Source organism: Rhipicephalus microplus, chromosome X, assembly GCF_043290135.1.
Source record: "Rhipicephalus microplus isolate Deutch F79 chromosome X, USDA_Rmic, whole genome shotgun sequence".
Classification (NCBI taxonomy): domain Eukaryota; kingdom Metazoa; phylum Arthropoda; class Arachnida; order Ixodida; family Ixodidae; genus Rhipicephalus; species Rhipicephalus microplus.
In genome coordinates this window covers 45,581,727-45,599,615 of record NC_134710.1, presented here as the reverse complement: position 1 = coordinate 45,599,615, position 17,889 = coordinate 45,581,727, and the positions used below count along the sequence as shown (strand labels likewise).

The 17,889-nt window shown below is 47.7% G+C and overlaps 2 protein-coding genes across 6 annotated transcripts in view; one reads left to right on the top strand and one right to left on the bottom strand.

Moving 5' to 3' along the window:
- The window catches only part of LOC119175883 (uncharacterized), a 766,025-nt gene that overhangs the window by 333,301 nt on the left and 414,835 nt on the right, over positions 1 to 17,889 (top strand). For both annotated transcript variants that reach the window (XM_075876430.1, XM_075876431.1), the window contains one exon: positions 2,287 to 3,708. In XM_075876430.1, coding sequence (XP_075732545.1) covers positions 2,287 to 3,708 — 1,422 coding nt within the window. The remainder of the gene's footprint in view (positions 1 to 2,286; positions 3,709 to 17,889) is intronic.
- cN-IIIB (cytosolic 5'-nucleotidase IIIB) overlaps positions 1 to 17,889 on the bottom strand; it is a 513,152-nt gene that overhangs the window by 494,426 nt on the left and 837 nt on the right. The window lies entirely within an intron of this gene.

Below are 17,889 nucleotides of genomic sequence, written 5' to 3'. Positions count from 1 at the left end.
GCATAGCATACACCAAATTTGGTACTAGTGACGTGAATGGACGATGAAGGTATATCTTTGGTGCAAACATAATATACATGACATGGGTATAATGTAAGAACATGACTACATGCCATGCTCATTATGCGCTTGCGGTCGTTTCGCTATCTTCACAATGTTACGAAGGTGCGACGCCAACGCGGTCCCGAAGGCGCCACTGCTCCGAACTCCGCAGCCAAGGTCACCAGTCGTTTGGTAGCGTGTGTTACTCAGCTCGTGACTGCTTCTGTGCAGAACTGATAGACGAGTGGACCAGACGACGGTGAGTTAAGACTAGGTTTATGTACAGCATAAAAATAGAGGCGTTACGAATTCGGCACTGGGGCCGACAGTTTAGGGACTCGAATAGCCGAGCACCCATACGTCGGCTTCTCTCTGACACATAAGTCAACTGCTGGCGACGCGCCACTTGGCTTTCTTTATAGGCACCGGGAGGACCTTTTTCGTCAACAACGTCCAACGAGAAGCACCGCTGGCCGTGATGTCAGAATCCTCCAATGGGGATCCGCCACTGGGCTGCGTCATGATCATCAGCTCCGGAGCCGCTGCGTTTGGTTGCACCCAAGCACGAGTGGTGTTGCCACGCATTGCGTAAGACTCGCCAGAATAGGAAGCGCCAATTGCTTCAAAGGGCTCGTAGGCTAAGGGAGCTCATTGTGCGTTGCGTAAGACAGACTGGCGCCGCCGCTTGATGACGTCGTTGAGTTGATCGTGTCAGGTGGGGTCGATCGCTGGCCTCTACACGGATAGCCTTGGCAGAGGCATTGACGTTTGGTGTGGACTCTCTGGCGTAACAACATATACCAAATTTGGTATTACGTGACCTGAGTGGATGACTAAGTCACATGACTGGTGCAAACATGATAACCATGTGCGTGTCATGTAAAAACATGACTACATACCACGCTCATGATGCGGTCAAGGCCTTGTCGCTAGCTTCAAATAAACCAAATTTGGTATTACGTGACGTGAATAGTCGACGAGCACAAATGCCAGGCGAAGAGAATAATGATGAAATGGAAATCATGTACAGCATAATTTACATCCGCCTCGTAAAGTCGTGCTTAGTTCAATGTGACAACTCACCGTCCCTCATTCGTGCTTCGCATATTATCGATTTCCACAGTACGGGGGATCTACCAATTTTTTTAATGCTTTTTCCTCCTCGATCGGGGTGTTTTTCATAGCTTGCAGACATTCTTTTCTTCTGTATTTTAGAGCTTTTTAACATGGTGTGTACTATTGCACAAATTCTTTTTCTATTTCAGCTTTGACGTGCGCGATCTCATTTAACATTGTTGTTTTATATGTATCGTGCTATGTTACAGTATTTTCGCACTGTTAACCTTACTCATCATTTTTTAAATATATAACTGCACTTTTTGGCCAGTATTTTCTCCTGTTTGCTGTCTTCGTTTTATTGTTTATTATTATTTTATTGGCGAGTGCTAGCACAAAGGCCTTTCTGCTGTGCCCGGTGCAACCGTGTGGTTTCCTATTCTCTACTAGTGATGCACACAAGGTTATCGGTCCTGGGAACGCATAAACATTAAGCTTTTGTAATTTCCATTCCCAGCCGCGACCGGTAGAACAGAATGACTACTCTACAGGGGAGAGATGGTGCTTTTGTAACCACAACGCCGCCCCATATTATGCAGCCGGCGACTGGATCCACCTTGAGGATACCAGAAAGCTTTGGTCTATTTTCGAGTGCGCAGAAGTTCCCTGACAGCGTCTGTTCTCAGCAAAATGATTTCAGGCACTTCGTTGCCTTGTTCAGGCAATGGTGCTGCAGCTGACTCGTTTTGAACTGTGAATATAGCATGAAAACCACTGAAAGAAATTGTGTGCAGTAATTTAAAAACATTACGGTCTATTTTCTAACGTCACATACCATTTGTACCTGCATAAATACTGCCTAATTAGTATTCTAGTATTGTTCGTAGGAAATGTCTTCGCTTTCCGCTAATATTCGAGCTTCTATTGTGATAGATCGGTGAGCATTTTATAAACCTCTGTAGCATGCTATAGTTGCTCTGTAACTGTTAGCCATTGGCTAATGATACGCGTTTACAGAACGCATAGTAGTGTGACTTATGATTAGCTTCACTGTTGCCTGACTATCGTCATGTGTATTGCCAAAGTAGACGGAGATCACCAGAGAGTGTGGACTTGAGCATGAGAGTGCGTCCTCGTCCAAGGGGGCCTTCAGACCATGGCAATAAAATGTTTTGCTTGCACGTGCAGCTGTATCCCGAAACCGGCGAGCAGAGCGGTGGAGCGGCGTGCGCAGCGGTGGCGTCGTCCCAGTCAACGGGGCGCTCGCCGGCGCCGCTGGTGGCCGTGCAGTCGACACCGACGCCTCCCCCGAGTGAAGACCACCTGCCACCGAGCGGGGGTGGTAGCCTGCCACTCAGTGCCTCATGCCACTCACTGACGGCCGCCACGACGGGCAGCAGCCTGGGCTCCTCCATCAACGACCTGACGCTCGAGGCCGAGCAGCTGGAGCGCGCCATCCGCGCCAACGATGTGGCCACCACGCGCCGCCTCCTGGAGCTGCACCACGGTCGCTTCTCGGTCAACCTGCACGGAAGCCTGCTGGACAAGAGCAGCGCCGGCTCGGCCAGCCAGGACATGGAGATCCTGCTGCGCAAAAGCCAGACGCTTATCGACCGCTTCGGTCGCGGTGACTCAGTCTCCACAGACTTGGAGCCCGTGCCGGCCGTGTTCACATCCGCACTGCACCTGGCCGTAGAACATGAGGCAATGGACGTGATCAACCTCTTGCTCAAGTACGGCGTCGAACCTAATGAGGCCGGCGTGCCTTTGGGCAGCCTGCGCCGCGGAAGCTCGGCCGCCTCCGAGGCCAGCGGCTCGCTGCGCCGTGCCACGCTTAGTCCCGATCAGGCGCCATCTCCCGAGCTGCGACGCCGCAAGTACGTACCGCTGCGTGCCGAGCTGGCCGCCTCGCTGTGCGTCGTTCGACACTCGCCAGACGGTCGAGAGATTACCTTCGAAGAAGAGTACACCCGCGATTTCCTCTACAGCCTGCCGCCTCTTTTCCTGGCTGCCGCGCTGAGCCGCACGAATGCGGTGCGGCTCTTGCTCAAGTACGGCGCCTCCGCCAGTCCCCGCGACAAGAACGGCGTGACACCGCTGCATCTGGTCGCTTGTCAGCCACAGCTATCGTGGGACTGCTTGCACGCGCTGGTCGAAGCTGGAGCTCGCATTCATGTTGCCAGCCTGCGTGGCGCGACACCTTGTGACCTCGCTCAGACCGACTTGAGCACCGTGCAGGCCGGAGCCATCAATTCTGCCTTCGCTAGTGCTCAGAACGCCGCGGCTGCCGCAGCCGCGGTGCTGCAGCTCACTACTCCCGGGGCGCCCACGACCGCAGCTGCTGCCGGTGCCGTTCCCGCCGTGGTATCCTCGGTAATATCCGCCGCACCACCTGTCAAGCCACCTCAAGAAGAGGCACACGTGACAAGATCCAATATATTGCGCCGCCTGCAGGACTCGAGGCCGGGCCAAACTCACCGTGGCTCGGCCCGCAAGAAGGAACAGCCCGAAGAACTGGCTCCGTCACCAGATGGCCCACCACCACCTGGAAAACAGCGCAGCCCTGGAGTCGTCAACGTCGCGCCTGAGGAAGACAAGACTCAGGAAAGAGTGAGTTAGCTGTCACTCCACCCATTGCTACTTCTATAAATGAGCCGATGAAAGCGAAAACGCTGTAGGCCCGTGTGCTCAGAATTGGGTGCGCGTTAAAGAACCACAGGTGGTCAAAATTTATAGAGCCCTTCACTACGGAGTCTCTCATAATTATATGGTGGTTTTGAGACGCTAAACCTTACACATATATCCATCAATCTATAAATGGATACTAGGAACGACAGGTTGAACAATCAACACTGTTGTCCCATAGAGTACTATGTTATCGGGAGTCAAATTGAAGAAGCTTCCATAGCCATTTGCTTGCCTCCTTCACTAATTGCATATCTGAGATTGATTTAAATTGTTTCCTGCAGAGAGCTTTAGGTTGAGATTTTTTTGTTAGTAATTTGGGTCATGAGATGCTCCAGTGGCGCCTTTGTAATATAGCTTTTAATTTTTCTCGTGTTGTATGGGTATAAATCATAATATAATTATGAGCTGAGCTGTAGTGGGGCCTCCGGATCGACTTCAACTATCTGGGTTTCTCTAGCGGGCACCTAAATTTGAAACACAGGTGTTCTTGTATTTCGACGAGTCAAAATGCAGTCCTGAAGCTCAGTAGCGGTACATCTTACCCACGAAACCACCTTAGCGGCTGCTGAATAACTGTGAATACAGCATGTTGAAGGAAGTTGAATGAGTCAACGCAACATACAGATGCATGGAACATTCTGTGAACAATTTTGTCGTCAGGCTTGAATTCAAAATGTAACTTCGACTATCCCGCGTCGTGTGCCTCATGAAACAAGAAGAGCCGGGAATGCATAGAATGTTTTGATCGCTGAAGCTTTTCGGCAGAACAAACACTAAGCAAATGGTTCTGCGATATAAAAGATAATGTAATAATAAAAAATGGTGAGATAGTTGAGGGGGGAGGAGGAAAGTATCTCAGGTCAGCTACTCCATAGAGGATGGCGACAGATGAAAATCCAGGAGACAGCGAGGCATTATGTACCAAAAGCAACTCGCACCTCATCCTGAATGTAAACATGGTCAGTATGGCACAAAGCACCGCGTTTGCCACCAGTGAATAAAATGTCTGAAAAAAAAAACAGTAGCGTATCTCACCCCAAACACACTCCCACGCAACGCTCTCTCAGGAAATGAAGCCGTGTTCTGCGAAGACCACGCAAAGCATGTATCCACAGTGGAGTTGGTACCACCGTTGTTGACACTGCTCTATAAACTTATAAATAATCACCTTACCACGTATGATTAGTGATCTACCAAATTGGTACGAGCATATCTATGTCCACTAGAGCTCAGATACGTCTTGACAGATGACAGTGCAAGGCAACACTGTCCAATTCTACGGTTCTACGTCAGCGGATGAGAAAAAACTGGTCGACCGACCTTGAAGCGCAGGAAGAGAAGGTGCACTTTGTAAAAAAATAATCTAGTATTTGGAGAATATTGCTGCCATATAATTGTCATCTACCTTGATCACGTTTTATTCCTTGAAAACTCGGCCTTTTTTGTAAAGAATGCTGTGTGTAAGCTGATAGCGCTCACGCCGATCGTTAACGGAAAGTGCCAGGATTGCTGTGATGACGCAGTGAAAGTACGCGAGGTTGACGATGATTATAGGCGTGTGGCAGAAATGCCTATCCCCGAATGCCGGATTTTCTCATCGAGTTGCTTGAACTTCTGAGCGAGGTAGTGGGATCACTGATGTCGAACGCGTGACGGCACCGATGTCTTCTCGCGAGAAAGCGTTGATTACAGACGCTTTAAAGAGGCCCTAAAACACTTTTTTGAGTAACTATGAGATAATTCGATGGAAGAGCGTATTGCCTAAAAAAATCAACGCCGCAAAAATTTCAGAATCTGTCCAGTACGAGCGGAGTCACAAAGATTTGTCACACGCTGCAATTGCATTCTCTCTTTTCTCGTCCCGATGAAAGCGCCGAAAGCTAAACAGGGAGGGATGGGAGGGGGCAAACAAAAACGTCATGCACGCCTCCTGACCTCGAGCACTTTTTTTCTTCGAATGCGCGGGTTTTTTAGTGTGATCGCGCGCGCACGCGTGGACAAGTAGCGGCCTCCCACGGCGATCTCTGTAACGACCGAGCGGCCATGTTCAAATCAGCCAATGGCTGACAGGTGGGCTTACTACGAGCGAGTTTTCGGCTTATTCCGTAATTTGTTGAGAGAAGAGAAGGCAATCTTTAGCTGACTTTGATAATTTATTGTGAAGTCCAGGCCATGTGCTGCGCTATAATATTTGGCTCGCGTGTTGTTGGCAGCCTCTCAAAAAGTGCTGCAGCGCCCCTTTGACTGTCCTCGATTGTCGTGACACCTGGTGCGCTGCAGTGTAAGAACCGTTCGTTCCCGCACCTCGCGTCTTTCCGCAAGCACTACGGCGCACCAGGTGTCGTGAAGGTCGATTGCACGGCCTGCGACTACGGCAACGTTAGCAGCTTTGCTTGCCCCGTTGCCGCTGTCACTCCGTGAGCCCGCAATCCCTGTTCTAGTTCACTCTAGGTCCATTCAATTCACCGTACACTTCCAGAACTAGTTCACGGTGGTGCCGTCTGGGTGTTGTCTTCATGCAGGTAGGGTGCAGGTGACGTTTCAGCAAGTGCAGCAGCGGTGAAATGTGGAAACGAATACGAGAGTGCTGATGTCGTGCAAGGTCTATGCTACTTTTCGGCTGTCCCGAGGGTTGCGGAGGCCGTGATTCGTGAAAGATGGCGCCGCTTACGCTTACGTTGCTGGGATGTGTCTACCGGAAAATGTTCACTGTCGTACTTGTTGCACACCGCTAAAGCACAGGCTAAAACAGACATGTATGCCATCGGCTGTGTCGTCTGCTGCAGCTGCAGCCATCTTGTGCTGCCCAAACTCGTCATTACCCCACGAGAAGGTGCAGGGAATTCATGAACTAGCTTTGCACGACAGCTGCACTTTTTCGAAACGAACACTGCGGTGCCGCTGCCGCCCTGTTAAAATCGGGAAACGAATGCGGAAGTGCAGCGCCTCCGTGAACCGGTTCACGAAGTGCAGGTGAAATTAATGGACCTTTTATAAATTAGGTTCGTGGGTTTTCTATATTTTCAATTTTGTTTTCTGCACTGAGCTATAGATTTATTTGTCCAAAATTCACCACGTTGTTGAAATGAAAGTGGGTTTTGCTCTCAAGTTTTAGAAAAACAATTGACCAAGTCGGGTACCAAGGCGTTGGTGGAAATCTTGCATAAATTTGTCAAGCTGCTATATGTCCGCAGCATGGACCATATTAAGAAGGGCAAGCCACGCAGTGATGATTCGCGAGACATTTGTTAAGTCCCATTTGTTAAAGAGCCCCTCACCAGGTCGCAGAATAAATTCGGTAAGAAATTCGAAGTTGTCATGTGCGTGATGTATCGCAGTAGGATATACATCGGGCACACAATTTTCACAGTTGGTTCATTACATACGAGCTGAGAAAATGAAAATTTTAAAGCAGCGTGAAACATTGGTGCTAGGAAGCGAACTCGAAATCCTTGCAGCTCGTCCCACGTAGTTTTTCGCAAGCCTAATCCCTTCCCTTCCCTTTCTGGAATATTTCCGATGGAGGCGGAAATGTTGGAGGCCCGTGTATTCAGATTTGGGTGCACGTTAAAGAACCCCAGGTGGTCGAAATTTCCGGAGCCCTCCACTACGGCGTCTCTCATAATCATATGGTGGTTTTGGGATGTTAAACCCCACATATCAATCAAACCCCTCTCTGGAATCCGAGCGGGATGATCACATCAACGCATGAACGCGTGTGCTAGGTTACGTGCGCATGATGTGTCCAAGCAAGCCCAAGCGCGCGAGTGCTTGGGCTTGCTTGTTTTGTTTCAGTGTTCTCTGTGGTCTACTAACTCTTACGGGTAGGACAGTAGCGCTATCATGACCTAGTCCCACATGACCAGGACAATAAATGAGCCTATTGAGTGCCAGAAAATTACTTTCGGTATCAGGGCTGGCCTCTCCTCGACGCGGGCACCGCCGCGGTGGTCTAGTGGCTAAGGTACTCGGCTGCTGACCCGCAGGCCGCGGGTTCTAATCCCGGCTGCGGCGGCGGCATTTCCCATGGAGGCGGAAATGTCGTAGGTCCGTGTGCTCAGATTAGGGTGCACGTTAAAGAACCCCAGGTGGTCGAAATTTCCGGAGCCCTCCACTACGGCGTCTCTCATAATCATATGGTGGTTTGGGGACGTTAAACCCAACAAATCAGTCAATCAATCTCCTCGACGCGGAAACCACGAGAACACGAACGCATGCAAAACGGAGGTGGATTTTTTTGTATTTATTCGCAGTAAATATAAAGAAAAACACTCACGCATACCGTCTGTGCGTCTTACTTTCGTCAAATTTAATTTGTTGAAGCTACAAAGTATACGTGTGTCAGGTAAAATAATTATCTCAGTGCAGCGTGCTATACTATGGGCTACGTCAAAGCAACAAATCTCTGCGTATATGAGTGGCGTCAAAGCACTGGCAACAACGTATATGGTAATTCCTTGTCACACGTCATCCCATCCTCCTTTGGGCGCGCGCCCGCGAGACGAATGACAAGCGGTGTTACGCTTGAAATACGACCTTTTCCGCGGAGTGTAGCGTTTCAAATGTGGGCAGACCTGATCGTGAATGCTGAGCATATTCATTTCACGAGTCAGCTAAAAATGGTTAGACCTGGTGAGGGGCCCTTTAAGTCACTTGATAAGTTTCGGATACAGCTGTGCCGTTTGTGCTCATGCTTTAAAAGAAAGTCAGCCACAGCCGACCATCGGCAGCTTAGACATAGCTTTTCTGTGGAGAATGTGAAACCCTAATTACGAGTCATACCCGCTGTCCTATCGCATCTTAATTTCATTCACCATTTAACGCACCAAACATGTTTTTTCTTTTCCCGGATATGCTTTACCAACCATGCCCGATCCCCATACTTTCGTAGGCATGTGGCTTTTTTATTAGGATCCCTGCACAGTTATCACCTATGACTGCCGTATTTTCTGACTAGTGACTTCATTTCCGATTTCTTGACATCGGCTATCGTCGAATGGTTGATCCCACCAATAACGACGGCACGGCAGCGTCTGGGCCATTTAATGACAGTCAAGACATTGGAAAATGGCATCAATGGTTACTCATCGCCGAATACGACTCCTGCTTATTGACTTTTTTCTCCAGAGAAGTTATTCCCTCGAAGATCAGAGATTAAATGAGCCAAGCAATGACGTTGGTCCCCGCGCTCGTCCCCTAAAGAGGGGCTTGAAAGATGGTGGAAGATTTGCCGCTTCTTGACGCTGTGTCCTATCGGAGCAGCTGCTCTGAGGCCATAATAAACGCAAGGCCTCCAGAAGGAGACCAAAGGCGCCACTAGTTTCCATAAATCTTATTTAGAATAATCTTTATGCGCTTATCTCATCGCGCCGTGAGCGCCAGTAGTCCCGTCGACTCATACGCGAAGAATAAAATCTCAGTCCCTTATTCCGAGAGAAAAACAAGACACGTTTGAAAGAGGAGAGGAAAAAAAAGCACAGTGAAAGAAAGCAGAGCTCCCTCCCCTCCTAAACGAATGCGCAGTGAACAGGCCGTCAAGTTTCAGTTTGCTCTTCTCCCCAAAACGAAGAAGGCACAGATTCCCCTAAGCGGTTCTGTCATTGTAGACGCAACGCCGCCGGCAACGTAGCAACGAGAATCCGTTTTTTTTTTCCCTTTTTCGGGTTGTCTCGCTTAAGCTGCGTCGCTGCATGCCTGGTTGCGCGCACTCTGCTCGCAGATTCCAGGGCCGTATTGATTTTTATACGCATCTCGCAAAAACCATGATCGGCACGATGGAGGCTTTGTAAAACCTCGCTCGAGAATGCCCCTCGGGGACCCTTAACCGCCTTCTCAGTCTTTCCTTTGCTTGTTCGCTGAAAGTTTTCAGCGCCGCATCGCTTCGCATGCACTCGCTCGGTCGGCCCCTGTCTCGACGTTTCTCATCGACTGTCTCCACTCTGGCCGGCCTCACCGAAGTAAAAACGCATTGACACAGAGGACGGCCATCGAAACTGTACTTTCTCTTTGGGGAAAGAGACTGTAAGTGGATGTAGGGAGGCTTAAAATTATAGAAAATAAAAAAATAAAAGATCACGCGGTTCTTCGCGTACCAACGTCGTATATATTGTTGCATCACACGTGCCACGCATTTCTGAAGTGCCTCCCAAAAAAGGTCATCGGAAAAATCCTATTTAGGTTCGTATCTCTGCCATGGTTGCGTCTCATATATTTTCGCCGCTGACCATTCAAGGCCATCAAGAGCACAGCCCAGTTTATGGATAGGAACCGTTGTCCAGTATATTTGGCGAGTACTATGCGTGGCTGAACAGCTATAGCACCAGACCTTGTCAGACCCACTGGAAGAGGCGTTCCCTCAAGAAAAGAGAGAGAAAATAAAGTTGAGTGAAAGGCAGGGAGGTGAACCGGAAGAAAATTTCTGGTTGGCTACCCTGCACTGGAGAAATGGAAAGGGGTATGAAAAGGTAAGGTGGGAAAAAGGAGGGAAAGGGGTGGTTGAAAAAAAAGAAAGTAGAAAACGCGCACACACTCAAGCACGGGAAAGTCACAGTCGTTTAGCGAGTCCGCTTGGCCACAGAAACATGAGAAGCACCTTGGTCGCTTTCTGGCTTGAAGGTAGAACGTTCCGGCACTCCAAAATTCACTGTTTCAAAAGCGGCCGGTCGTCGAGCCACACTTACGTAGCCGAAAGCGGCTGTCTTTGGTAGCTATATGGAGGGTGGTCACAAAGGACGTGGGCAATGGTTTCTTCACTCCCACAGTGATTACATGTAACAGTCATCCCGATCCGGTAAGCAAAACAGTTCGTGAATGACACTCCAAGCCACAAGCGGCAGAGGATGGTTGTTTCGGATCAAGATAGTCCTGATGGTATTCGGAGTTGAAGTGACGGATCTAAACGGCGTAAGCGGGTATGCAGAAAACTGGTTGGGCCTCACATTGAGTGTGATATATCCCGTGCGAGCAAGCGAATCTTGGATGCTGCATTGCTTCTTGATAGTGGAATGGATCCCTGTACGCCACTTTCATAAGCATTCCTGGCAGAATTATCGCCATCTTTGTTGCCGTTAATGCCACAGTGGCCTGTAAGCTACTGAAAATTGATGTCATGCCATTTCTCTTTCAATCGTTGATAGGTTTTTCTTATTTACAATACTAGTTGGTCTTGTGCACCATGACACAAAGCTGATGGCGGGCACTGCAGGGCAGACTTGGAGTCGATTAATATGCCCCATTGTTGTGGTGATTCCTGTTGAATATGCCGAAGCGCACTGCAGACTGCCGCCACAAATCTCCACAGCAGTCGATGAATTCCTATGAGACTATCTGAAATTATACGTTTCGATTTTTTCTAGAAAGTTAACAGCTCCTGTAGATTCCTCAACAGTTGTCAATCCATTCGTGTAGAGTTTAGTGTGGTCTGCATATTCCTCGTTGAGCATCAGCAGGGACAGCTGCTTTAAAGGTGGCGACGAGAGCTCCGACTTCTTACGAATCTCTAGCACTGTTAGACGAAACTTAGGTGGATCCAGGCACCGAGGAGGTGTCAGGATTCTTTCAGCAGGTGTGCATTTTGTTGGAAGGCACTCTCAATAAGCCGAAATCAGCTTGAAGAAGGAGGCGCTGAGCTGGTATTCTGGAAAAGAGCCTAGATGATGGGCAGGGGTGCGAGAACGGTGTCTAATGCGTGCTCTAAGTACCTCCAAGGTTATGTGAGTGCTGGTGGGATGTTTCTTTGCAATGGCAATAGTCTCCGCTGTCGACGTACAACGTGACAGCCTAAGTCAAACTCTGAGTGCCTGGCCCTGAGTACTTTCCACTGCATGTATGTTGCTTTTGAAGGTGTTAGTACGAGTACACTGTAACACTGGTATCCTAGAAATAGAGTCCCGTATAATTGCAGCATATATGGTGAACCGATGTGCCCCACGACTTCCCTCTGAGGAACTTTAAAATATGTTAGATGGAAGTCAGGCGCTTCTTAAAACCAGCCACATGCAGACTCCAGCAAAGGTCTCTATCAATGGCGACGCCCAAATATCTGTGAGTCCTGGCGTAACAAATGTTTTGCTCATTTATAGATACGGCATAAGCCGTCGCTGGCTTTCGTGCAAACGCGACCAACGCAGATTTCTCAGGGGAAATCTCGAGGCCTTGTTCCCTAAGGTATGGCGATATTGAAGTCGTGGCTTTTTGGACTCTCGCACGTACTTGAGGCCATGTTGCACCAGACGACCAAACACAGATGTCCTCGGCATAAATGGATATGTGCATTGAACTCGGTATATGTTCCACAAGGCCGATTAATACAAGATGTAATGTAGGGTATTTAGGACGCCGCCTTGGGGAACGACGCCTCGATGTGTGTAGTGCTGAGAAGTTGACCCATCATCAGTCTTCACAAAGAATGATCCTATGTGTAGATAGCAACAGATCCCTTAACAAAATAAAAGAACACCAATAGCGAAATTACTGGAAACTGAATTGATATTACCAACTGAAGCAAAGAAGATTACTTAAACTATATTTAAAAATATACAGAATTTTTAAAGTCTCCTCTATACACCCACTCCTTAAATATAATTTTCTAGTACCTAAAAATATGTTATTGCAAAAGTCTACAGCATAAACAGTAGCAGTGCGTTCTTCATATAAATGTGCCTACAAATGAGATTAAAATATCTTTGTATGAGGTGAACCTACTTACGTTAGAGTTAATTTGTGGAAGTGATACGCAGCTATGGTATTGTGCTTGGATTTCCAAAAAAAAACTCCCTAGCTTATATTTGAAGATACAGCTCATTCCTAACGCACCACGTAGTCGAAGCAATGGAGATGCACTTGTGAATTGAAAGGCGGCATGCTACCTGCCATGGTGTTCTATACTCTGTTCTAAAAGTTCCGTGCAGCAATGTGGAAGCTACAGGCCTTCTGAACCAGTCAGGAGGGCGAGCACACCTAAGTGTATTCTTCCGCGCCCTGTCGTCTGCTAGCGACGTGCGCTGCAGCGAAAGTGGCAAGAGCGTCTCAGGACACAGTCCAACTGCGCAGTGAGATGAGATGTAATTGTGAAAGCGGTTAAGTATTCTCCTCGGCACCGTAAAGGCGCGCGTCTTCGAGATGCTTGCTGATCCGGGAACGATATCGCACAGGTGAACCAGGCACCGCCATTTGGACAGGAGTGACCAAATCTGCCACCGCGGACTAATCACAACCCAAGACTGGGTCCACCACGGCGCTGTGGATGCTCGGGCTGTGCGGACTACTACTCATATAAGTTTAGACAGTGTGGTATCATTCTTTCGTACTTTATAAGTAAAAAAAATAACACATACGAGCCACAACAGCGTTATTTCTTTCGTCATTTGCATGTTATAACACGTACAAGCAAGAACTCTTTCTTCAGTACCATGAAGCCACAAAAACTGTAATCTACAGAAAATGCGACAAAATCGTCACACAAATCATAGCTACAACAGGCAGAGAAGCCTTCAAGTAAAAATCCTCCGACAAGACAGCTTGCAAAAGTCACGAGGACAAACAACGGGCTACGTATACGGGGCACTACATCTCGCTTCACAAAAAGCTGCGTTCGAGGGTCGTGTGGACTTGGCTCTGCTGCACGGAACTTCTGAAACAGAGTGTAGTGGCTAGCTGCTGACCCACAGGTCGCGGGATGGAATCCCGGCTGTGGCGGCTTCATTTTCGATGGAGGCGGAAATGCTGTAGGCCTGTGTGCTCAGATTTGGGCGCAGGCTAATGAACCCCAGGTGGTCGAAATTTCCAGATTTCTCCACTACGGCGTCTCTCATAATCAGATGGTGGTTTGGGGACGTTAAACCCCACATATCAATCGAAAAGCAACATGCTACAATATGAATGGCTCGTTTTCGGAGGTGTTGAGATCGAAGCATGTGGGCTGGAATCGCGTTTGACGTATTAAAGTGCTTAGAACGGCTGTCAATGAAATAATGATTCAGGTTAAATAAAGTAAGTGAACTGAAGTAGGATTGATCTCTAATAGCGTTAATATTCTGCGAGCTATCATTTGTTTTATATGATGAATGTAATGGGAACACCTAAAATTTGCACGAAAAACAACTCCCATGCATGTGCGCAACAGGACCACAAATAGGCGTGTGGTATAGCATGAGTGTCTGAAAGAGAGCTTGACTGTTTTTTTAACAGTTCAGATGACTGCACATTCAATGCGCAGAAACTGGAAATGAACATTACTTGTATTACCTCGCCCCGAATTAAGACCCTGAATAAAATAAAAGTAACGGCAAATATATTGTAATTTTCCGCTGTCCTCCTATCCTACACTTCCCCGGACGCTCGGGTCTCCCATTAGCCGAACGGCATCAGGTGCCCCTCGTGCGCGTTTTCTCTTGCTTTTTTTTTTCTAATTTGAGCTCGTGCTTCATAGTGGTGCCCAGCACGACAAGCTTCGCATGTGTGCAGCGTGTTTTGCACCACTTTTTTTTTTACTTCTGCTGCGTGGTTTCAGTTCCATGTGTATGCGAGTCCCCTTTGGTGCACTTGCGTTTACGGCATACGTTAAACTCACGGTAAGCTACATTTTGGATTCCATTTTAGTAGCCAGACGCGCCATGGTGGAATATCTGGCTGGGTAGGATCTGCTGGAATGACTTCAATGCGTGTCGACTCTGCAAGGTACGCGAGCGTCTATTCGCATTTCGCTATAGGTTTTCGTTGTTCTAAAGGCCGCATATTCATTTTTGCGCTTATTTGTAATGTTCATCCGCGGCCTTTTTTGAAGTAGTTTGCAAACGTGTTTCTGTTATTCACGGTGTAGAATACATGCTTTTTAGCTGGAGACGCTCGACGGCTTGCGCGCGCGTTCGATGGCAACACTGACATTCACCGCATATGTCGCATTTTTTTTTTTTTTGTGTGTACCGAAAACGCGGCTTCCGTTTTCAACTTTAAGCGCTGGTGTGTGATTGCCACGTTTTCTTGACTGATGAGTTCAGATTTTTTTCGCAGCGTCCGTTGCTTCGAGAAGGCGTTCTTTCTGTGCGCGTCATCCCACCGATGGGTATCCAGAGCCGTAAGCAGTACAGTAATGGCCGCCAGGACGCGCGGTTGTTTCTAACCGCCAGCCACGTGCAACAACATTTCGATATCCTTTCACCCGACCTTGCAGCTTCCTGCTGTGACTCAAGCTGCCGATGCCACGAAAAGCATGCAGAGCCGTGTAGACGTGGCGAGGAATCACGCATTGTCCCAAGGACCAGAAAAGGTCCGAACACACTTGCAGATAAAGTTCTTCAGTCTGCACGCGTCTGTAGATGTCCTCTCGCTGTGTTTCAGCAGCAGAAACAACATCACGTGAAACAAATCGCACCGGAATGCCAGCTGACGTGCGCGAGCGCTTCGCGTCAGCAGCGTTGGACGCGGAGAGCGTCTGCTATATAGCTATGCTGGCTATGCACCACGTAGGTGGAGCCATGGTTGAAAGAAGAGGGAGTGAATTAACGCTGGCGCAGGAGGAGGAGAAAGGAGTTGTCTTTACTTTGATTTATTCAGGGGTTTCAGCCCCGATCCCCAGTTGTTTTTTTGTTTTTTTTTTGCCCTAGTGAACTAACAGAGTTACACTCTCAAGGATCTGAGGGGCATCTTCGCGAGCAAGGCACTTCATATTTCCTTCATGGATTGTTTTCAGCCGATAGATGTTCTCACTTTGTGGGCGTCATTGGCCCTGGCCCCTTTTTTTAAGACACCACCACACATAACTACCATTATTGTTGTGTGCTTTTTTTTTTCGTACGCAAAATAGAAGAACGAGAAGAAAAAAAAAAGCGCCACATTCTCTCACGCTCTCAATACTAGACAAAGGTTTACGGAGATAACGCGAGTTTCTTCGAATGTCATCTCAACTAAAAGCCCCCTAGTCTCAGAGTCACTAGCGTTAAGTAAACATAGAAATTAAAGAAAGCTGGGACAGTGCGTTCGGCTTGAAATGGAGCCAGGTGTCTAAAGACTTCCACGCGTGAGTGTTTTTCTTTTTTTTTTGTCTCTCCGCATCCGCATTTCTATAATTTTTTCTCTGCCATTCGCGATTCTCAAAGTACGATGTAACCCGCCTGGAATTTGTTGCAGTTACCCTCCCTGTCTGTAAAAAACTTCGCGTATATATCTCTATGGTTTGAACTTCGTACTGATAGGGCATAATTTAGGCTAACGCATGCCTGGTTAGCTGTGTAGCCTTAATCGCTGTGTTTTGCTGGCGTAGCTTCACTCACTTCACGTGTTCTTACTAGCAAAAGGATGCTGAGGTTAAGAAAGAGAAAAAAAAAAGAAGCCATTATCTTTCTTCCACCTGCGCTCAGCCAAGTGCGCTCCTGTGTCGATTACTCCGGGCCGCACCACCACAAGCCACCCTGTGCGCAGCCCGTCGTTCATAGCGAGCATTAGGCCGAGCGCCGCTGTTAGGGGCGTCGATCCGAGCGCCTTTGAAGCTATCTCTGAATCGAGCCGCGTACAGCCTTTTGTTTCTTTGCGTAACAATTTTCGCGACAACTTCCGCCCTAATGGCCCGGGAGAAGAACGCGAGTCGTTGAACCGACAACACGAACGCCATTCTTCGAAAAAGCGTCGCCGTTTTATTTTCTAGTGACGCGTGCGAAGAGGCGAACCGATGCCGGAAAAAGGGGGAGGGACACGAACGTGACGATGTGCTTGTTCGCGCATGCAGAAAAACCGTTGGGCATGCCGAGCGTTCCGGCAGAGTTGCATTGAAAAAAAAAAAGAAAAATAAATAAGCTTGACAAGTACAACGACGACACGCAAAAAAAAAAAATAACGAGAGCGCAAGTGTTCTCAGACATGGATCACTGAGTAAAGAAATGGTGTACCACAAAATCTGGAACGCCATTCTCTTTTGCGTTTTCTTGTTTTCCGAGGCGACAGTGAATTGCCGGCGAGCAATCTTTTTCTTGCACGAAAATTCACTGGCTTCTGCATCAGGACCGTCGTATTATCTGAGTGCCTAAGGAAACAGTGATTCTAAAGTCTGGTTTGTAAGAACATTCCCAATTGAATAATAGCGCGTTAGCATAGTTGCACGAATTGCGAGCAATTACGGCGATGCAAAGTGCGGCATCTCTTACGCATAGCACGTTAATGTTACTGGAATGCCAAGTTGAAATTACTGGTATGGGTCAGTGCAGGAAAACACAGCCGCAAAACATACGCCGAGCGAAAGAAGTAAACGACATAGCCATGCACCGTAATTGCATAAGTTTATTATGAATGCGCTTTCATGTGTGATCATAGCAACAGCGTAATTACACCATCCATAGCAGCACAGCGAACGAGAACAAACGAAAATTGTGCAGAAAAAATATACAATGATTGGGAACGTGACGAAATGGCCACGCGTTTCGAGACAGCTATTATCATTATTAAAGAAATATTCGTGGTATAGCAGCGAATATTTGCATTGGTTGTTTGTGTACACGGTACATTGTGCGCGTTCCTATAGCCTCAGCGTGGGCGCTTTGGTAAATGTGACGGAAGTCCAACTGCCGATCACTAAACAGCGGTTACAAAAATGTGTCAAAGACTTAACGTTGTCTGCTTTAAAAACAATTCAATTCAAGCCTAGCTGGTCGTTAACTTTTATCGTGGCTCTTGCTGCCAGCCACACAAGCGCAGTAGTGTATTTGTTTTTATCACGCTTTTCATTTTAAATTGAAAAAGAAAAGAAAACTCTCCAATAGCACTTACAAAGCGGGCACTGGACCATTTATTAGGATTTGCTTCTACCTTATAGTATGTAGAACATTAATTTGGAGGCAATGACTTATCTATTTGGACACTTTTGCTGCTTTGTTCTCAGCCATTTTTTGCTGAAAGTCAAGGCCTGTATGTACACCAGTTCACCGACACCAGTATTAAAACAAAAAAAAAATTTTCTTGAAACTGTAACATTGGTTGACTACACATAAGATATTTTTATGCGACACACCGTGATCAAACCTTGGAGGGGTTTTTTGGTTTTTATTTCTCTGGAACAGACCTCTACTGGAGAATTCACTGAGTCAACTGCAACATACTCAAAAGAAAAAAATACAG